At 37.1% G+C, this 20,784-nt stretch overlaps 1 protein-coding gene across 21 annotated transcripts in view; it reads right to left on the bottom strand.

Annotated features, from left to right (window-relative positions):
* The window catches only part of SYNE1 (spectrin repeat containing nuclear envelope protein 1), a 306,096-nt gene that overhangs the window by 92,334 nt on the left and 192,978 nt on the right, over positions 1 to 20,784 (bottom strand). For 15 of the 21 annotated variants that reach the window (XM_039356302.1, XM_039356310.1, XM_039356316.1 and 12 more), the window contains 14 exons: positions 19,271 to 19,438; positions 17,621 to 17,782; positions 15,410 to 15,604; positions 14,358 to 14,531; positions 12,462 to 12,653; positions 10,412 to 10,546; positions 9,003 to 9,106; positions 7,641 to 7,797; positions 6,607 to 6,738; positions 6,273 to 6,428; positions 4,215 to 4,424; positions 2,777 to 2,878; positions 1,693 to 1,812; positions 1,157 to 1,357 (listed from right to left, as the gene is read on the bottom strand). In XM_039356302.1, coding sequence (XP_039212236.1) covers positions 1,157 to 1,357; positions 1,693 to 1,812; positions 2,777 to 2,878; positions 4,215 to 4,424; positions 6,273 to 6,428; positions 6,607 to 6,738; positions 7,641 to 7,797; positions 9,003 to 9,106; positions 10,412 to 10,546; positions 12,462 to 12,653; positions 14,358 to 14,531; positions 15,410 to 15,604; positions 17,621 to 17,782; positions 19,271 to 19,438 — 2,208 coding nt within the window. The remainder of the gene's footprint in view (positions 1 to 1,156; positions 1,358 to 1,692; positions 1,813 to 2,776; positions 2,879 to 4,214; positions 4,425 to 6,272; positions 6,429 to 6,606; positions 6,739 to 7,640; positions 7,798 to 9,002; positions 9,107 to 10,411; positions 10,547 to 12,461; positions 12,654 to 14,357; positions 14,532 to 15,409; positions 15,605 to 17,620; positions 17,783 to 19,270; positions 19,439 to 20,784) is intronic. The other 6 variants (XM_039356306.1, XM_039356312.1, XM_039356325.1 and 3 more) reach the window with 2 other exon arrangements.

Genomic DNA, 20,784 nt, shown 5'->3' with positions numbered 1-20,784 from the left:
AAAATGCAGTGGTTTCATTACAAACAGATGATTAAATTTTATAGAATTACAACGGTCTTTTAGTTATCGCAATGATTGCTGTGAGATTCTTAAGTGTCTACCCTGATAACATTTGTAAAATCATTGAAAATTTGGCTGTTATCCCAAGTACTGGGATAGGGTGGGGTTGAGTCCCTACAGGATGCTTTGTTTCTCATAGAGAATTTGCCTTCTGGATCTCTCTATTATTATTATTTTTTAATTACAAGTTGCCCAGAGGAATTTGGAGCTTGCTAAACTCTAAACCTAAAAATAGGTTTCTGGGTCAAATCCAAGGTCATTGGTTTTAATTTATACAATTCTACATGACTTAGAACCTTGGTGGCACAGTGATTAGAATGCAGTACTGCAGGCTAATTCTGCTGACTGCTGACTATGCAGCAGTTTGGCAGAATTAGCCAGGCTCAAGGTTGACTCAGCTTTCCACCCTTCCAAGGTCAGTAAAATATGGACCCAGATTGTTGGGAGCCATATGCTGACTCTGTAAACTGCTTAGAGAGGGCTGTAAAGCATTGTGAAGCGGTACATATATAAGTCTAAGTGCTATTGCTATTGTTATTAGCCTGTCCTGTCTTGAGAATGGCTGCTGAGAATCCCTACCTCGTGTAACGTGAAAGAAGTGATAACTCAAACTAGGGAATATTTGTCACCTTGAAGAACATGGAACCCCTACCTTGTTTGCTTTTTGCAGTCAAAAGCATTTTATTCCAATAGGTTTTTGATGCAAATGATGGACAGTCATTGCTTTTCACAGTTCGGCATTTTATTAAGCAATAATCAACAAAATGCCAAACGGTGAAAGGCAAAGTACTAAGTCAGCCCTTAACAGTCTGCTTTTCATAGTTCGGCATTTGTCAGTTATTTTCATTACTGATTTTTGTAATAGTCCATTTATTATTGTATAGGAGTCATTTATTATGTGAGTCTTTTGAGGTAAGTATTTGCATAAATAATTAAAACTTCTTTTAGCCATCATTAGCTTTAAAATTATTCCAAATGGCATTTAATCACATTGAAATAATCACTCTCTTTCCAGATTGAGTAATAGGAGAATTACAGAAAAGGACTCTATTAAATGATAGCAAGAATAAATGATAAATGTAGGAATTGTTTTCACCTTGTGCTTGTCAAGAAGCTTTTGGATTTCCTTTTTGGAGGCAACTATCAGTTTTTGATCACCTGCCATCTTTTCTTTCCCAGTTTCAATCAGGTCAGCCAGATCCTCCAAAGCTTGGTCATACTGTCCCTTCAGTGCCAGATTTTGGTTCAATCCACTGCGCCGTGATCCTATGATCTTGATCAACTCATCATACATATCCTGATACATGAAAAGAAAAAGCAAAAAAAAAAAACTATTATAATTACAAAGAAATTAAAAACTGAGTTCAATTATAGTCACGTCTAGGAAGGATACGTAAGGGCTACATTAACTTCTTATGATCATTACATTTCCACCAAAAATTTACTTTTAGATGTTAGTTGACAAATGAAGCAAACTCAATAATTTTTGCAACCCTCTGGTTATTTTACATTGTTTCATATGAAATGAATTTATCTGTAGATACTAAATAATAAATAGATAATTCGTCAGCAAAAAAGGAAAAGAAATACTATGCTGATAATTGTAAAATATTGTTCTAATAATTTTATTACCTGAAGTTTGGATAATTCTTGCATGAAAGATTGATCAAGTTGTAGTTTATATCCACGTTTCTTTAATTCAGTGATACCTGCATCTAATTCTTTCAGTCCATGTTCTACTTGCTCAATAGCCTATGTAAAGAAGAATAATTCACTGTAAGCTAAATTTCAAGGAGCCCTGATGTCAAAAGTGGAAATTTAGTAAGAGATGATACCTACATCAGATAAATCTAAGAATAAGAAGTAACATTCCAAATTGTAGTCTGATTATTAAATGTTAAAATTTATCTGTCAATGAGAAATATTTATAAAAATGGTGTATATTATGATATGATATATGACGGATATGTTATGATATGTGATATATGATATACCGTATATGCTGGCGTACAAGGCGACCTGGCGTATAAGACGACCCCCGTCTTTGTCGCTGGGCTGCATTCCTAGAACGTCGTCTTATACGCCGGAAACTACCAGTATTTCCGGCGTATAAGACGACTCGGCGTATAAGATGACCCCCATCTTTGGTGCCAATTTTAGTGCTTGCAGAAGTCGCCTTATACGCCGGCATATACGGTATATGATATTACATTACACTACAATTCTGATAGCATTCCATTCATGAAAAAGAAAGGCTCAAAAATTTGGATAATAAACCTGTGGGTTATTAGGCACAATGAATGGTTTTTTCAGGAGTGTGCTCATTATTCTTGTCAACATTTAAATGCTTTTATAACTTGCAAAGTAAAGTTGAAGTTCTAAGAATTCAAGTTAATTTTACATATGCTTTCTGCTATAGAAATGCTCAGTCAGGTTAAGAAATACATGCATATTGTACACATAATCTGACATGTAAGAAAATGTAAGAAAACTAAATTGTTGTTGACATTTATTACACTGCAAAACAGAAATCCTTTTCAAAGACAATTCTGTTTACTCACATAAAAAAGTATTTCAGAACTAGGCATTATTTATTCGTTAGAATAAATATTGATAGGCACTGCCCGTACTCTGCATGCTACCTTCTAAGTAACTTTTTGGTATTCATTATACTGTATTTTTCTCCATCCTTATGAATATAAAAATACACTAGTACCTGTATTTGTTCCATTTCAGGGCGTTCAAGTGCTTCCGCTAGTTTCTCCAGTGCAATATACTTATTATCAGCCAATAAAGTAAACATCAGCTTCAGGTCATTCTGTCGGTAATTGAAAAAAAAAAAGAATATGTGAAAATAACAGAATGCTTGTCATTAGTGTCCAAAGCTTTTTTATTGCCCAACGTTTTTCTTTGTGGCTTGTGATAACAGGCAGGTTTCAGGTAATAAAACTTTTGAGCATTGACTCAAACCTTCAGAAGAGACTCTTATAAGCCAGAGGAACTCCCAGTTCTGTACAGATACTAAGGGGCTAGCAGTATTCCACCTGTACTGTACATTGGCTATACTATATTATGCTGATAGCTCTTGCCATCTACAGTTATCTGTATATGATAAACTGAACTGAAATAGTTCCCTAATCCTCAAAATGTGTTTTTCATTGTCTGGAAAAGGCATCAGTCATACTTCCTCAGAGATCACTTTAATAACAACAACTTTATTTGGTGGATTACTTCATGAACTACTGCTAAGTTCTTGATTTGTATACAAAAAGCCATGTTTGGATGTGTGTGTGTGCCTGTTTTTGACTTCTGATGGCTGCCTAGACAAGTCCCTATAATTTTCTTAGTAAGGTTTTCAGAAGGGGTTTTTATTTACCAAACAACTGCATAATATTGGTTTAACTTTAAAAACAATGTGATTATTATTGCTTTGGTATTTAGTATGTCTCTGCAAATGAAATTCACGCTATGTTAGTACAACATCTGGGGATGTTGATAAGATAATCCTGCAGTTTTGGGCATTTCTGTTTATTTGATTATTTACTGTATACTTCAATATACTTTGGTAAAATTAGTGAGTTTTCTATCTATTGAGATTCTCAGTCATCCAGGTCATGACTGTCCCAAAGCTGCTTTTTTCAAAAGGCAACTGGATTTTGAAAAATAAAAGTCCAGTTTTTGTTTTTGTTTTTTTTTAAAAAGCACTTTTGGGAATAACTTTTATATTGAGCCCAATCCTAAATATCATATTATTTAGTGACGCAACATATTGCAGACCTAGCAACTAACATGCTACAAGCAGTAACTGGATCTTTTTACTATTATATTTTTACATAAGCTTCTGCTAGCAAGACAGAATTTATAGAAATATGTTCTTTGTGGCTTTCTGCACTTTGGAGTCAGTTTTGACGCCTGATGAAGTTTTTTTTTGGCAAGATTTTTTTGGAAGCGCTTTGACACTGCCTTATTTCAAGGCTGTTTAGAGAGTTGACTGGCTTTATGCCTAAAGTGGGACTAGAACTCATAATCTTTTCATTTTTAGCCCAGGGCCTTAACCACAGTACCAAATTGGTTCAGAGAAACATAATTAGATTACCCACTTTTCAATATTTAACAGTATGGAGAAATTCTAAAGAAAATAGGACAAAATTTACCTGAAAATTCAGTATCTGCTGAAGTCTCTCTTTCATATGTTGGCATTTTTGATTTACTAGTGTATCTAGTAATGTTAGTCTCTGTAACAAACTGTCCAAAGTGTCTTCTATAACATCTCGGTTATCAGCACTCTCAGGAAACATGTGAGAAAATAAATCCTTGCTCTTATCCATTTTTTCTGTCATTTCCTTGATATCTTTAGCAAGAGACTAAAATGTATTCAAATAAAAACAACATGCTTTTAAAATTAAAAATTAAAATTAAAACTCCCCAGATAATCATAGATCAGTGATGGTGAACCTTTTAGACACTGAGTGCCCAAACTACAACCCAAAACCCACTTATTTATCACAAAGTACCAGGGCTGCATCAGCATTGTGGTGTCCTCATGGGGCGTGGGGACATGGCCCACTGGGTGGGCGTGGCTGCAGTGGTCATGGCAGACTGGGTAAGTGTGGCTGGGGCCAGAGTGGCGGAGGCCAGTCCCTCATCATCTCTGGGGCATCCCGGGGGGCCAACGCCGCTTGCTTGCTCACTTCCTGCCCTGTCGTTTCCAAACGCCACGTGCTCGCTACTCGGCAAACTCTGCTGGGGCAATGGTGCGTGTGCCCACAGAGAGGGCTCGGAGTGCCGCCTCTGGCACGCGTGCCATAGGTTCGCCACCACTGCCATAGATGATTGTGAAAACCAGTATTGTATAGGTGGTTCTCAGGTTATTACCATTTATTCAGGGACTGTTCAAACTACAATGGCATTGAATGAGTGATACTTAGGGTTGCTCCTCAAGTTATATTCATCGCAGCAGCCCTGTATTTATATGATTGTGTTTTGGGTGCTTGACAACTGGCTTACAATGACAATCTTGCAGTCACTTGATTGCCAGTTTTGACCTTCCCTGCGGGCTTCCCATGAGCAAAGCCAGCACAGAAGGTTGTGAGTTACTTCTCTAAGTTACCCCCGATGCTTTTATTCCGAGGATCCTCATTATGTAGAATTAGATCCCAGGGATCTCGTACTCCATAGCACCCACTGCGTCCATGCCTGCAGCACCTCCTGCCCATAGCGCCACTTACCCATCTGCCTGTATTCCATAGCATCTGCTGCTATGGCACCATCACAGCCCCTGTACTCCATGGCACCTATGCAACCCCTGCACTCCTTTACTAGGATTTCCACCTCTTCCAACTTAACAACCAGTGAAGTCCTGGGGGTGGGGTTTACAACAGCAACTGCATCTGTTGTCGCAAAGCAATGTGGTCATGTGACTTGCATTTTACAATTGCGCTGCTTAGTGATTTATTGGTTTATTGGTATGTGTTTCCTGACTACTCATGTTAATAATAGGAATAGCAATAAGAATTATACCTCAAATCTAAACATATTTATCCAAATCCAAAGCTGATGGTAAATAAAGCTGAGAAGGATAATCACAAACTCTCATTTCTCTCTTGGGTATACAAATCAGTTTCAAGGAATTCACATAATCCAGGCATGTCAAACTTGCGACGACACGGACGTTGCATGACGTATCGTGACTTTTTCCCCATTGCCGGCAATGGGGTGGGCACAGTTTCTGCATGACACATCCGGCCCATGGGCCAGCAGTTTGACATGCCTGACATAGGCTGTTCTTTTATTTCCCAAGGAGTGGTTTCACCAGTGCCCTCTTATTCTTTGGCTTATTTTGAGTAAGTACTGTATGTATGCTACAGTCCAAGAAGCCAATATTTGTGCGTATCTGTAGAAATTACTTTGTTTATTCTGATTTATTTTCTAGGAATGCAAAAGGTAACACTTAACTTTTCCCTAACAAATTTTCATTGGCAGAGGCATCCAGAAGTTAGTTCCATAAATATTATATTTTAATTTTAATTTAATTTTAATTTATTTTAATGCAAATGATATATCCTTTTCTGGCATAAGGTTTAATAAAGATACAAAGGTTTTTTTGCATCTCTTTTTCCACAATTAATGCTAATAAACGTATCTTGCATAACCTTCTCTTCTAGTAACTGAAAAAAGGTCAGATTTAACTCATAGGTTAATGATTATCTTACTTCTTGATTATCAACACATGTTTCTGTCACTTCAGGTAATAGGGTCGTGGCAACAAACAAATGTTCTTCAATACCATCTAGCCAAGATGAGGTGGCTGAAACTCCTCTGTATAGTTTTTGCTCAAACTGCAGACTCTCCTTTTCAGCACCTCTAGCCTGAATAAATCAATAAAAAGGAAAAAAGAGAAGACGGTTACTCTAGTTATATATCTGGAGAGAGATAAGGGGGGGGCAAGATTTTATCTTTGCAAATATAAATTTTTAAATCAATTAAAATATTTTCTATCTTATTCTACAAAACAGCTAAAAATTTTAAGTGATTAAAATATTCTACCTGGGAAGGAACACTTTTGAAAGCCTCATTCAAACCAAGCAGTAAAGATTTAACTGATGCTTTATCTTGAGCCTTGCCTTCTTCTTTGTGCAATGACATGCCAGACATCAGCCTGTTTGGTCTACTGTAAACCTGTTGGGGGGGGGGGGAAACAATAATTAAAATATTTCAGACATATGAGAAAGATAAGTGAAACTTTTTTTCTTTTCCTTACCCTGTAAGGATTCTTTTAGATGTTTATTTATTTAACAATACTTATACACTGACCCAACTGAAAAACACTGGGTAGTAAACTATAAGAATAAAACTATTAATCAACAGTTCAAAGATTAAAATTTGCCTTAGCCCAAGTCATCTCCACTCACCTTGCCTATCATCTTGAGAAGTCCCCCTGTCTATCATCTTTGTATGGCTCATGCAGTTTATACAAGTTGGCAGCTCTTGGACAAGCTGGGCATGTATTATGGAATATGAATTGGCTTCTCCACTTCTAATATTCTAGAACAGGGGTCCCCAACCTGTGGGCTGTGGCCTGGTAATGGGCCGTGGGCTGCTGGCCACCAGGCCGTGGGACGGGCTGGTCAGTGAGCACACATGTGCGTGCACACACCCCACTCGTGCTAGCGCTGCGGCTGCAGGGCGCAAAAACAGGACGCCGCACCACAGTGCAAAAACGGGATGCCGCCATGCCTCAGGGCACAAAAATGGGCTGACACCGCGCCTCGGGGTGCCAAAACGGGCTTTTTCCAGCATTTAGACCAGTGTTTCCCAAACTTGACAATTTTAAGGCATGAGGACTTCAACTCCCAGAATTCCACAGCCAGCAACAATCTGGGTCCTCATTTTACCTACCCCGGAAGGATGGAAGGCTGAGTCAACCCTGAGCCGGTGAGATTTGAACCGCTGACCTGCTGAACACAGTCAGCTAAAGTGGCCTGCAGTACTGCACTCTAACTGCTGCGCCACCTTGGCTCGTATACCTTTAACAGCATTCATATGAAGAATGACAAAAATAATTCTGACAGGTTACTTACTGACTGCTCTTGTTCTTGTTGCAGAGCATTCTGCAGAAGCCTGTGCTTGATGCTGAATTCTTGATTTAGGCTTTCCCATTTCATTTTCATTTGATCTTCGCTTGAGGGCTTTTCTCCTTCTAAACTCAGCTCTTCCGTTAGTGTATCTGGCTTCTTGCTATCATATAAAATATAAATAGAAATCACGATAGTGGAATTACTGTGATTTTTCAGTTAGCATTTCATATGGTAAGATACCAGAATTTTAATGACTTCTCAAATCATGCAGATTAGGGTAGATCCTTCACTGTGACATTAAAATGAGGTTTTAATTTGGAGTCCACTGAAATTACATCATTGGCATTGACAAAATCACCATTAGACAATTGCAAAAGGCAGTTTTGCTTAGAACAGCTTATACCTGGCAACTTTACCTTTAACAGCATCAAATAACAACATCTACCTATCCCAAATTTTTCAGAAAGACTCAATAAGTGGATAAAATGCCAAATCCAGTTTAAATATCTGGCTAACTATGTGATGAACCATAATAAGATTTTAACTTCATTAAACAACAATATTTGCCTTGAGAAGGACTTAAGATAGGTGGAAAAAATGACAAATGTAGTATAAACATTTGGTTGACCAACCTTAATAATAATAAGCAAGAACTTCTGCCTATCTTAGGTTCTTGGGAAGGACTTGATAGATGGACAAAACTGCCAAATCCACTCTAAACATCTGACCAACTGTGTGGCTATAATATATTCTTACATCTTCGTTTAAAACCATTTTTCATATTGATAATATAAATGAGCTAAATTCATTTTAAATTAATCTAACAATTCAAGAGGAGTTGTAAATTAAATATAGTCAATATTAATAAGTTGCTAAGGCTAACATTTTTAGATGTAATAAATTTATCCTAAACCATGCTGAGAAATGCTAATTTTGAGTCTTTCATAAAAAGCGAAGCCCATACTGTGTGATTAATGTACAAAACTGTTTTCCTGAAATTTTATCCATCAGGTATAATGATAACATGATTTCATGAATCCTCAGTGCACGTTCATGTTGGAAAACATCAATTCAGAGAAGGCTTGTCCAAAGACATCGTCACTAGGGTAGAATCTGATATGGTTTCTGATATTTCATACCATCAGCAGATTCATTCAATCTTATGTGTATCATCTTATTGGAACATTCTCATAAAATAGTTAGTTAGAAAAAAAAAATACTCAAATACTTATGTAATCGGCAGATGGCAAATACTTAAATTGAATCTGCTATTTTAAATGTAAACTATTTTTTTATACGATCTCCCTACAAGGGAATATATAGACATGATCAAGGAAGATGAAATATTTAAGCATAAATATTTACCTAGAATAAGATATATCTGAAAATGACTGAGTTAAAATTTCTTCTCCATGACTTGCCACTGAACGAAGAAGACTCTTTTGTTCTGCTAGTTCCTTCTCTAGTTCCTAAAAATAAATAAATAAATAAATAAACAAAAGCAACTGCACATACACATTTCATATCAATGATTTATAACTGTTTGGAGATATTTACATAGAAAGAAAAAAAATAACTGAAATCAATGTATGCATGTTTTTTTCCAATAGCCTATGTATGAATGTTTTTTCAGACAGCCACTAACAAAATTATGTGAACTACAGTTAAATTCTTCTAATTTTGGAATGTCCTCTCTCCTACAGCCTTTCCAACACAATGAGACAAATGATAGTGCCTCCTCTGCTATCCATTCTCAGAGGCTTTACAGATTCAGGCAGTAGGCATATAATTAAGCATGTTAACTGCTATTTGTCACAGTAAAGAAAAAGAAGCACAACATTTGTAACAAGATTTGATATACAGCAGCTGTCATAATTTCAAGAAATATTATTTCATCTCTACCCATGTATGTTATAAAGATGTCTTGGGCTATATTTGCCTATATTCTGTTACTTCCAACAAAAATAACGACAACTTACTTAGCACAGAATGCTGCTTATTAAAAAAAATGGAAGCGACTACAGGGTGCATCAGAACAATAACCAATGTGGAAGAATTAGAGGAGGAGAGCTGTGTTAGTCTATAGTAGCAAAAATTATTATTGCATAGCAAGAACTTATTGCATAATAATTGAGTCAATATAGTAATAAAGTTTCATTATTATGCAGTCTCTATATACTGAAGGCTGTACTTCAGTTTTGTATGGCTTAATTCAGTGATGGTGAACCTTTTAGAGACCCAGTGCCCAAACTGCAACCCAATTTATCACTGAGTGCCGGGTGGGTGTGGCCACAGTGGTCATGGCAGACTGGGTGGGTGGGGCCAGGGCAGCAGGGGCCAGTCCCTCGCCATCTCCAGGGCACAGCACGCGTGCTCACAGGAAGGGCTCTGAGTGCCACCTCTGGCACACATGCCATAGGTTCGCCACCTATATATTTATTGAAGATATTTACAACTGAAAACAGCATACACCAACCCCTACTTTTACGACAATTTATAAATTTTAAAATGGTTCCAGTTTGGACTGCAGACTGAGTGCATTTATCCATGTTCTCTATATGAAAATAATAAGAGGGCTACACCATATTGAGAGTATTGTTAATGGAATAAGACAAAGTGTACCTAAATTACACAGAGCCTTCTTTATGATTAATGACTGAAGCAAATTTAAAATCATTTGTCAATTGTCTACATATATCCGTGCTGAAATGAACACAATAAAAATCCCTAAACACAAATAAAATTTGCATTTATTAAGTATATATCATGCTCACTTTCTGTCTTTGTATGATGCTTAGCTGCTGTTGTGAACGGGTTGTTTGTGCCTGGGCCAGCCACTCCTGGACACTGGGATCTTGAGATGTGACCACATCTGATTTACATTCTTCTTTTTCCTGTACAGCGCCCTGCTTTAATAAAAAATAAAAAAAAGGTGGTGGTGGTGGTGGAGTGTGAGTAGGAAATGCAAATAGAAGTAGGATTGCTATTTGAAGTGTAAATTTCCGGCTTCTTAGCATGATGATTTATATATAGATTTAAGGCTTTTAAAATGGGATTCTGGGTTTCTAAAGTAAGTTTACTCAGAAGACAAAGGAAAAAATGAATATAAAAGAGAAACACATGGCAGAAAAGATGTCTCAATGGAGAGAAGCTCATCTTTACGAGACACAGCTTTATTTAACCTCTTTATAAATAGGACAAATTCATCTGGGAATGTAGGAAGTTTGTTTACCGTACCTTGCATACAGTGATTGCCTATTTTATGCTATTCAGAGTCAGATCTGTATCAAATTACTCAAAATAACTTCTTAAATTATTTCACATATCATACCGTATTATTATTCAAGTTTAATATATGAAATTACACAGGGTTTTAATTCACTAATTTAGACTGGAATTGGAATTAAAAAAGAATGGCATTCCTAATTTTAATGTTTTGTTTTATTTGGCAATGTGATTTGGCACACTGATCAAAAGTAAGTTTTACTACTGTTCCTTTACTACTGATCAGAAATATAAGTCTGTGGCTACCAGCAAAAATCTCTTATGCTTTATCATTTAACTAAGAATTAAATAAATAATAGGACTCGTGCACCTACAAAAAGAGCACAAATATCTGAGATAAACCACCTTGTTGAAAAAAAAATGACAAGGTAGATATTCTAAATATTCGAAATAGAGGTTCGAAATGATATTGTGTATGAATGAACTGCTCATTCAGTATGCTAACTTTTCTATATAGAAATATTTATTAAAATCATCTGTTGCTCATCTCACTCTGATAAGCAAATCAACCAACCTGGCAGATGATATCCTAATTCAAAAGCTATGTTGAGAAGTGGGAAGCTTTAATGTGTCATGGCAGGTCCCTGCATGAAATGTATTCATAATGATCATAGACAACATCCATATAGAATTGTTACATCAAATAAATGCTCCAGAATTAAAATGTGCACCCTTATTCATTTAAAGGGCCCTACTAATGAAAGCAGGTCTTTCCTCATCTATGTAAACAAGAAATGCTCCATTAAGAACAAAACACTACTTGCCACTTCTCTCTTATTTTAACCAATTAACCATAAATTAGTGACATATGACTTGATTAATGCTGATTTTTATGTCAAGGCTGCAATATTTGAAAATTTGTCCAGAAACAAAAAGTACTCAGCAGAAAAGTAAGAGAGACCAGTTGGTATACTGGTTAAGGCAGAGGTCCCCAACCTTTTGGGTACCAGGGACTGGTTCCGTGGAGAAAGGTTTTTCCATGGACTGGAGTGTGCGTGGTTTTGTGTGCTGCTTACATCCCACGCATGGGGCTTTGCTTGTTTGTGCGGACTGATTGCTGGCATGCTGTGCCCAGTACCGGTCCACGGACTGGGGGTTGGGGACCCCTCAGTTAAGGCAACAGACTAGAAACAAAAAAACTGTGGATGTCAGTCCCAGCTCCAACTGGGTCACTTTGGGCGAGTCACTCTCTTAGTCCTAGAAAGAAGGTGAGGGTGAACCACTTCTGAGAATCTTGCCAAGAAAATTTAGGAACTGGTCAAAGCAGTTACCAGGAGTTAAGACTGACGCAAAGGAGTGTCCACATGCACACACAAGCACAGACAGAGACAAAAGTAGAAAGTGGGGAATAAAACTGAGCTAGTAAATCAGCTCAGGCAATTTGTTATTTAATTATGTCAAATATTACACTCGCCCCAAAGAGGAAACGTTATTCCAGAGTATAGATTCTTAACAGTAAACATTGTATTATTTCCCAGTTGCTACATATAACGCCCCCCCCCCAAATACCTTTACAACCAATTGAAAAGAGCTCCTTACCTGGATATTGATTTGCTTGTCGTGAAGGATTCTCTGTAGTTCCAGAAGACTTCCCTTTAGCGTTCTGAGTTTCAGTGCCAGTTGCTCAGCCTCACCCTTGGTTTGAGCTTTTCCTTCCATGAGGAGGTTTTCATTGTGTACGGACAGCTCAGACAAAGTCACCACCTTCTGCTCAATTTCCACAAGCATATTCTGAAGCAGCAAAAACAACGACGCAAATTCATACATTCTGAAACATCCATCAAAACCCCACTTCATTATTTCTTCAATGAAGAAAAGCAAACAAATTCACATTGTTGCTGAGTATTTTCTCCCCAATGTTCTCAAAAACACGCTTAAGGTATTTTGCATTTATTTTTCGCTTGTAAAAAAAAAAATCTTCAAAAATTCAACTTTGTTTGAAAAGAAAGATGTGAGAAATATATGTTGGATGTCACTGTTGCTTATTTGCTTATTTCTATTCCACTTCTTTAATGCAGCAGTCTGGAAGACAATGACTCCCCTAGATTATTGCAATAGGCAGATCTCATTTAGTTAGGTCAGCTTGTGTCTTATTTTTCTATTTCGTGTACTTCTGCACTTCTCAGCCTCCCTTCCCTCCTTGCTCTCTTGAAATGATAAGCTTCTTCTCACATGGATATTTCTGATTGGTATAGAAATGGCCTAAGATCCTCTGCATAATCTTCTTTCATTTAGAGCGACTTAAAGGGACAAATCTCTGGCATATTTATTTTGAAATGCAGATAATTTATTTATAAATATAAATAGTCTAAATATTCTGACACCTACATCTAAGGATTTCTGAGTTAAGTTATTTGTTGTTTGAATCATGTTATATTTTTTATAGAATTCTGATGTTAACATAGATCTGAGGCAGGCTAGTAGTTTGTCTAAACTGGACCCAAAGGCAATTATATAATGAAGCTTAGATGGCTGATAGAAACTCCAATGAAATTAATATGGTGCAAATTATGTATTTGGGTCATGATACAAGTAGTCATTCTCATGGTATGCAAAGATGCATGCACACAAATGCATCTTTGCATGCATGCACACATATGAAATCACTCTCTCCTATTACAAAGAAGAAACAGGTAAAATGAAACAGGTAAGCCAACTTTCTTTTTAGAGTATCTTCCAACTAAACACTTGTCTGCTTTTTATAAACACAACTTTATTAGGTTCTTCATAGATTATCTCTCATTTCTCATGCATATCAGATCACAAGAATTTAGTGACATGTTTCAGATTTTACAATAATCTTCGCCTTTGCTTAAACAAAGTCTTGAACTTTATGCCTCCTGCTAACCTCTTCTCCAAAGGACAATCATTCAGAGTTTAGAAAGACTCTCTTCCTTTTTAAAACTACCTGGAGTTTATTATTATGTTTGGTTTTATGAATATGTGGATTATTATTGGTTTTATGAATATGTGGATTATTAAACAAACCATGACCATAAATAATGGGCTGATCTTGACTTGTTTCAACAAACTATAATTTACAGTAACCAGAGTTTAAGCTTCTCCAATTTAAGAAAATATTTTTTCTCTTCAGTAATTATTTATAACTCTTAACAGTTTAAAGCATAACATTTTCACTACTGAAACACCTAAAAATTACTTGCATTGTAACTAGACTTTACTGCATGATATTTTAAGCCTGACAAATCACCCACCCACCCATTTAACTTGTAACCAGAAACAATGCCTTGTAATTTAATTTTATTTTGACACAGTTAAAACTTAGCAACTCTAAGTTAAGAGTTGACACTGATTTGATGGCACATAATGAAAAACAGCATTCTTATTGTGGGTAATGTTAATTTAATAACCCATAGGAAACCTCTGTTAGTTACAGCAGAAATAATATTTAAACATGAAGATTTTTTTTTCCACCTGGCAGTCAACCAGTTGAGAATCCATATCCATGGGCTCCTCTTCAGTCACCAGCGTAGTATTTAGAGATGCTTTCGTGTTCAGAAGCCAGTGATCAAGTTCATCTGCTTCAGAGCGATACCTTTGCAGAGCCTGCTCTTGACGCTGCTCTTCTAGTTGCTCGTTGAGTTTCTCCTGTGAATTACACATTATGATTTGTCATGTATTTGTTTTCACATGTCTGACATCCTGTTAGGTGATCTCCTAAGTCAGGGGTAGGCAACCTTGGCTCTTTTATGACTCGTGGACTTCAACTCCCAGAATTCCTGAGCCAGGAATTCTGGGAGTTGAAGTCCACGAGTCATAAAAGAGCCAAGGTTGCCTACCCCTGTCCTAGGTGGAAGGTGCAAAACTAGTCAGGACAGAAAAAGATAAGGGCTTTTCACACATTGAGTTTCTCAAGGAGAATGGGGGGAAAAAGTTGAAATGGGCTAAAGAGCTGGCAGAAGGGAAATGTTAGCCTGAGAGAAGGGAAGGGAGAAAATGGCTGGCATGGATTGGATTAAAGTAGTTTCAGATTTCTGAAGTTGTGCACGTTTCTGGGTAATAGAAGGTCACCAAAGAGGAGGTAACACAATGTGCAGGGAGAAGATAACAGTTTGAGAGATTCATTTATCCCAGTCCAGAATTCCCAGGAGAGAGAAGAATATTAATTCTTTTGCTGGCCATGAGACTTAGTCTTAACACAGAACCTTAAGTTAAGTCTATGCAGGACTTAGTAATTGCTGCACTGTGTGAGGGGTTGAGCCTGCCCTGTAGAAAAGCAAAGAGAAGCACTGTTGCTTCTGCAGCAATATTGCAGAATGGGAGTTTCTCATGTGCAGCAAACCGTGCAACTGAAGCATGAAGGAGCCAGGACTTAGTACAATGGAAACCATCCAGCCATGGTGTTATTGGATTATAGAGTTGGAAAGTGTCAGCTTAATCCAGCAACATATCTGCGGTCCCCTTTGAAAAAATTAATTTATATTACTGAACTGTGTAATTAAAACTTTCTTTCAGCATCCTTGTACCTCAAGAAGCTGCTGTTTTCCTGAAGCTTTCATCTTGATAGTGGCCATTCTCTCTGCTAACACGGTAAGCGTGGACTGCAGAGCCAACTGCTCAGCAGCATCTGCGTCTAGCGGTTCAGACACCAATTCCTCCGCTAATGAGGTTTGTAGCTCACTTATTTCCTCTTGGAGCATCAGAATCTCATCCATCAAAGCCTATTAAAGACAGAAGTTAAAACAGGACCAGCTTAGTCACCTTATTCCTGGAAAAACATGTCTTAAAATGGTTAATAAAGTTTGAACTGCTGAGTTCCAATGAGTACAGCTAGTCCTTGACTTAAAACAGTTCATTTAGTGACCGTTCGAAGTTACAACGGCACTGAAAAAAGTGACCGGTTTTCACACCTACAACCATTACAGCCATTTCCCCTGGTCATATGATCAAAATTCAGAGGCTTAGCAACTGGTTCATATTTATGACAGCTGCAGTGTCCCAGGATCAGATGACTGCCTTTCGTGATCTTTGTGATCAAAGTCAGCGGGAAAAGCAGATTCTCTTACCTGTCAAGCTCCCGGGGGCTTGACATGCAAACGGGGACGGGGGGAAGCGGACGGCAGCCCACAAACCCCGGCAACCGCCGAACCGCACGTTGTCACAGCTGGAGCCCGGCCTCAACAGGGATACATGGCGGGCCCGCCTCTCCGCACAGCCGCACAGACGCAAACAGGCGCCGGACTGGTTACGCGCCTAGAAGCCCCCAACGAACAGCTGGTGGCAGCAAGCCCGGGACTCCCCGCAGTACAGCTGATGTCGGCGAACCCGGAAGTCCCCGAGCAGCAGCTGCGGTCGGCGGGACGGACGCCCGTCGGCACACCACCCTGGGGCGGGGACCCCATGAACTTACAGGGGGGTCCAGCGTGGCTGGCGGGGGAGGGATACTTACCTGACAGGGGGACCGGTAGGCAGGGAAAGCTTGGCGGCGGGAAGACGACGTGCGGGCCGGACGCACGGGCAGAGGACTGCAGGGGTGGGGCTCCGTCGGCGAAAGGGAGAGCACAGGGAAAGGGTGGAGCATTTATCCACTTCGAGCGGATGTTGGCTTGGAGATGGGGGCGGGAGCACAGGGTGTGGCACATAGTTTTAAGGCGCTGGGAGAAAACCACTCCCAGTGCTGACTTTGTTTCATCTTTACAATAAATCGATTGGTGAGCTCAGTGTGTACCGGCGTTCCTTTTGGTTCTTACTCACGGACGACATCGGATGCACTTGACATTACCAACCATGTTAGTAATTTAACCACTCTAGTGATTCACTTAACAACTGTGGCAAATAAGGTCATAAAATGGGATAAAACTCACTTAACAAACAGCAACACAAATTTTGGCCTCAATAGTGGTCATAAGTCAAAGACTACCTCTATTATAAACTGAGTAGCACATACCACTGGATCCTGTGTATAGTACCACAGAGGAATACAAGATGTTAATTGCTTTATTTAAATATTTATATAATACTGAATTACTTAAACTAGGAACATTAGAACTACAGTCATAAAATCAGACCGAAACACTCTATTAGGAATTGATATTTATAACCACAATGTATTAATTTATATAAAATCAATGAGTTAAGATTCAGTCTTGTGGCACCTCCACATAAATGAAGGACCAGTCCTGAAAAGGACTTTGTCCTCGATTTCTCTTGTATCCTCTACTTTAATGTGCATTCTCTGTAGCACCCAGTCAGAGCTCTCTCTAGTAAGCCAATGTACTGTAAGGATGCAAAAAAAAAAAAAAAAAGCTGTCTTTCATAAAAAAGGAAAAGACACTCCCTCTTTCCAAGCTCCTTTGAGGGACTGGCAAGGATAAAGATGGATGGTGATGAAGTAGAAGGATAGGGGAGTACACAGAGAGGTTAATGCACATTTTGTTAATGGAACAGGATTTGTTTTACTTGATGATTCATTCAAAAGTTCAATTCATTAGTGTACCTGCACTTTAGTATAGTAAAAACAAAGATAATGAATGGGCACTTGGCAAATGCATAATAACTTTAAAGTAATACCTTTGCCTTTTAAAATATTTGTTTTCTAAAAAAAACAAATTCATCACTTTCTAAAAGAAAGCGAAGAATGAAAACATGTGTCACATAACTTTGCCATACAGTTGGATCTGAAGACCTGAAACTGAACAAGAAAACAACTTTGTAATATGCTTATTTATTTATTTTACCTGGTGGCCAGCCATCTGGCTTTCTGGACTCTTATGACTGTCTAGAGTGTCATTTAATTTCACCTCAATGGCTTCCATTTTGGTTGATATAGACTGAAGAGAATCTTGGTATTTCTGCTGACGTTCAAGAGCCTCATAAAGTGTACGCTGTTTTTCACTAATCTAAAAAGAAAAAATATTTGTAAATAGAGATTAAACTTCTGTATTTAATAATGAGAAAATGCAGTGAACTAACAATATTTTAATGAAAGTTAATTTAACAAATGTATTAAACAGAAAAAGGAAGCATACATACAACATACAATTTACCACTTAGTGATTTTACCTTAGGATTTTAAAAGACATATTACTGCAGAGTTTTTTCATAAACATTATTACAATGAAATTTATGTTGCCAAATTGTTGCAAAACAGCTCTCAATCTCAAACTATAATTAAATTGCTTTTAGCCTGTATAAATAGGAATTTTTGCTAAACTTTTATTATTACTACAACAGACATGGCATTGCATTTTTCTTATATAGGTGTGGTTTCCTAGTAGTCTTCAAAAAGTAGTTATTAAGAATCTAGTTGATAAGTTTAATGATACAAAACCTATTGTTTATTTCATATAATTTCTTTTGCCATTAATCCTCCTCATAGTATATGGATTCATTATGTTGGTATTGGGTTTGCAGCTGCTTTTATTTCTAGACATCCACATGTTGGCATGAAGTCACCTATTTGGAATCTGACAAGTGCCTGAGTATTTACTAATTTCAAATAGTATATTTTCAAAGCAGTTGATAAAAATTGAAAAAAAAACCTTAAATATAAGGATATGAAATGAACACAAGCTAAAACATTTCAGAAAATCAACAATCTTAGATTAAAAACACAGCAAGAGATACCTGGTGAATCTCTTTTAAAAATTCACAATGCCCTTTGTTATAACTTAATTTTTTGCTATAACTTTGTTATTTCAAAGAAAGACCCCTACCGAAAATCTTTATATCTGAGTGGCTGATATGGAAAAAGCAAAAAGACCTCCCAGTGCCCTCACATATTAAACTTCATGGACTTTAGGGGTCACAATAAGATTTAAGTTTGAGAAAAAGAAAAGACTGGGTGTCAGAGCAATTGGTCTTGCTCTGTACAGTATAATCCCAACACTCATTAATAATCCAGGAGCCACATTTGGAACTGCAGCTAAAGCTCCAAATATTGTATTGTGGATTGCTCCTCCTGAATATTCCAGCTAATCAGCTATGCTATTTATTAACTATCATTTTTGTTTTTCAAAAGTCAGTATTCTAGTTTTCCATGCCCAAAAACATGGTTGGCGCTCTACCATTTTGGCAATCTTATTCCCTTTCAGATTTTATGGATGCTAATACTTCGTTTGTAGGCAGTGCTATTTAGGATACATAAGAAATAGGACTTCTAGGGTTGAACAGATCAGGCCTGTTTTGTGACTTCTGGAATTTGAAGTTGAAGAGGTTATTCAAGGCCTTGTAACCTTCTATATGCAAATTTCCTCACAGCTCCAATGCAATCTAACTTTCAACCTAGACAACGTATCTTAGCACGTATTTATTTTGACATAAACAGGAATCCCTACCCACATTATTGGTAATATTTGCTCCATTCTTCTTTACACCAAAAGACTTACCACATTTTTCAGGGTCTCCCAAGAACGTTGTAAATCATCCAATTTAGTACTGGAAATGGTTTCTAATCTTAGTTCACAGGATTCCTGAGCAATCGGAGCGCTAGGCTGAATTTGGGATGCTTCTGTCTGCAACTGTTCAGCAGATAAGGCTTGATAATAAGCAATGTCCTATGAGCATGAGGTAAAATATTGTATTTTCAAAAGTGCTGAAACTTCAGCTTATTGTTGAATTTTGAAAACATCCTAGTTTAATACTAAGGTCTTATACTGTAGTTCCCATTTAGGGTGTTTTAAAAAGCATTATTTTTATTTTCTTCCCATCACTTTTGCTTGTACTTTATATGTAAAAAAAAAAAAGACCACAACCACCACCACATACACTTTGGAACAACTTAGAAGATGGCTATTACTGATTTAAGTAAACACAGAACTGAAGAATTATAAATGTGGCATTGAAGAATTATAAATTTTCCAATCTTTGATTTAACATGAGTGATAAACATATAGTACTGCATCCCAGGAAACCTCATCAGCCAGACAAGAATTTACTTTAAACACTCACATGCTATTTAAACTATACATGAAGCCAATGACAGAGATAACATAAATATTTGATTTCAGATGTTACATGTATATTTAGAATACCCACATTTTTCATTATTTGCACTGCAAATAATATTTGTTTCCTAAACAAGTTTCTGATATAGTTTAAAGTATCACTGAAACTATTTTTTCCCTTTAAGTACTTCATAGATGTTTTAGATGTAGGCTTTGAATTATCTCAATAAAACAACCAATTTCTTTACAGATTCAGTTTCTTCACTGACTATAGGATATTGCTTCTAAGATTATGATGGCATTTAGTTAGATCCGTTCTTCCTTCCACATACAACCCCGAAGTATGATGGAGAAGAGATTTCTTTCATCAAATGCTTCACCCATTTTTCTCCTAATGTTTCATCATTCAAAAGCACTTTATTCCAAAACATTTCAGGTTTATAAAGTTTTTATTTTGCATGTTCGAGATGATGCCTTTTATTATGACTTTGGGACATTTGCTTCTGACAATTCTCACGAATTCTCATGAAACTTAGTTTTGGACATCTGAACACCTTTTCTGCATATTTTCCTAGCCTTCAAGAAAAAACCTATTAAAAAAAATGAAGGCTGAAAAAAAAGATTGTATATTTCAGCAAGGTAATGTTCTGAAACATACCTGTGAAGTACTTAAAGGAAAGGTAAAGTTTTAGATTGTCCTTCAGTCCGCAAGTTGAATATTATTGAAAATCTATAGGAAAATCTCAAGTTTACAGTACATGCAAGGAGACATCAGAATCTACAATTTTCACTGTTTTACTCCATTTTATATTTCTTTTCATTGTAAAGAGAATGATACAAAATGATTCCAAAATACTTTTGATGAATACAAGGGCTGGCACCATATGTAGAGACATATGCAGATACATACTAAATGAACCTTTCTGTTGAAAAGATGCAAAAAAAAAAAAAAAAAA

Source organism: Crotalus tigris, unplaced genomic scaffold, assembly GCF_016545835.1.
Source record: "Crotalus tigris isolate CLP2741 ecotype Arizona unplaced genomic scaffold, ASM1654583v1 scf7180000018818.712119, whole genome shotgun sequence".
Classification (NCBI taxonomy): Eukaryota; Metazoa; Chordata; class Lepidosauria; order Squamata; family Viperidae; genus Crotalus; species Crotalus tigris.
The sequence above is the reverse complement of the archived record's forward strand: the minus strand, read 5'-3'. Positions and strand labels throughout refer to the sequence as shown.